Consider the following 1,563-nt stretch of genomic DNA (forward strand, 5'->3'; position numbering starts at 1 on the left):
GTGGTTTTGCCTTCAATACCATTTGAATTCCCGTGGGAACGTCGATAGGGTTAAAATCGCTTATCACACCAATTGCTGCTTGCTAACAACTCTCGTCTTCCTCCGATACGTCGATATGTGCTGGGGTCGGAGCATTGTGTCTCCGGGTTGCGAGGTCAAGTTCATCATGACATTGTTGAACAAATGGCCGTAATGCATCAGTGCTACGAGACCTTGCGGAGACACCGGCACTCGCTCCACAAACTTCAAATCCACTAGTCGCAGAAATTGTATTTTGTACCACGTCACCAACGGTTGAATCGCAGTCCGGCAAATTCTCTTCAGTCGATGACTCATCAGCACGTTGCAAATCCGGTGGTTGCAGGTTTTGCCTCCGGATAGTTTGCTTCTGTGGGGTTGACTGCGAGTTTTGAATGTGTAAACCCCGTGAAGCATGACGCAAACTGCTATTAACATCCACAGCAGCCTGGTCACTCTCGCAGTAATCAACTACTATCCAAGTGCACATCGTGGTCATTGTCGTCTCCCAGTTAGGAATTTCGTCAATTTGTTCGTACAAATGGTTGTTTTTACGGTACCAATCAAGTTGCTCTCGCAGACGCGGCACTCGCTTTTTCAGTTCTGTTTCAGTACCCTTTTCTTTCTTAACTGTTTCAATACATATAGCAGCTTTAGCGAAACAGCTCTTTTCAACTCAAACACGACCTAAGCGTTTATACGTCAGACGCTTAGAGTTTTTTTCGAATGTATAATACTTCAACAGTGACGATGACAAAACACCATCCAAAATTACTGCTCACTGCCAACAACACCTACAATACGTGGTGCGGGAAAAATCGAAAGTAGGATCTTGTGCCCACGAAAGACGGGTGGGAGGCCAAGCAAACGAACTATGTAATCCGGACACACATTAATACTGTTGTCCCCTTTACGAATATGCAGCCTAGTTCAGCAAACAGATGATAAAAATAGTATGCAACAAGAACGAGCGACACGATAATATTGGGGCATTTCAGAGATCCACTTTTGATTTGTCCGTCAAGAGAAATGGGTCTCACCGAGCTACTGCAAAGTCGTATTAAACGCAGGGAGGAACAACGGCTTCCAGCCTTCGAGAAAGCGTCAGCCATCGTTGCAATACTACGTGATGCGGGCAAGACAGACACCGCCGAAACGGAATCGTCCAACCATGAACCGACACCATGCCGGCTTACATTAGCCTCGACATGTACATCGCTTTCCGTGAACCATTTTTTTGTGGATGGAATCTCTGGTTGGGAGATCGAGAACTCGCTACCCTGTCACCCGAGCTGAAGAAGGAACTTCCAGAGATGTCCTTTGATGAGAAAGCGACCAATTTATTTCGATTGTCGGTCTGGCAGAGAAATAAGCGAGATGTGGAAGCTCAAGACATCACTGAAATCCCGGACGGAGCTGAGATATTCGTCGAGCGGGTGACGGGACTAAACTTGTTCGAGAACAAGCTTGCCCAAGGAAATGCAAACCGAATTGAAATGGTAACGAAAGTTTGTGACACTGACTCCGAGATTGAGCGTACAGCTT

The 1,563-nt window shown here is 46.4% G+C and overlaps 2 protein-coding genes across 2 annotated transcripts; one reads left to right on the forward strand and one right to left on the reverse strand.

The window, feature by feature from the left end:
- Window positions 1-82: 82 nt before the first annotated feature.
- On the reverse strand, window positions 83-517 carry PPTG_24690 (hypothetical protein; the record flags this gene model as incomplete). Its single annotated transcript, XM_008918237.1, has 1 exon — window positions 83-517. The coding sequence occupies one exon, from the start codon at window positions 515-517 to the stop codon at window positions 83-85; it is 435 nt and encodes a 144-aa protein (XP_008916485.1).
- Window positions 518-1,341: 824 nt separating this feature from the next.
- Window positions 1,342-1,458, forward strand: PPTG_24691 (hypothetical protein; the record flags this gene model as incomplete). The annotated part of the gene is made up of 1 exon (XM_008918238.1): window positions 1,342-1,458. The coding sequence occupies one exon, from the start codon at window positions 1,342-1,344 to the stop codon at window positions 1,456-1,458; it is 117 nt and encodes a 38-aa protein (XP_008916486.1).
- Between the last annotated feature and the right edge of the window lie 105 nt (window positions 1,459-1,563).

The sequence above is a fragment of the Phytophthora parasitica genome, assembly GCF_000247585.1.
Source record: "Phytophthora parasitica INRA-310 unplaced genomic scaffold supercont2.162, whole genome shotgun sequence".
In the NCBI taxonomy this organism is placed as follows: domain Eukaryota; phylum Oomycota; class Peronosporomycetes; order Peronosporales; family Peronosporaceae; genus Phytophthora; species Phytophthora nicotianae.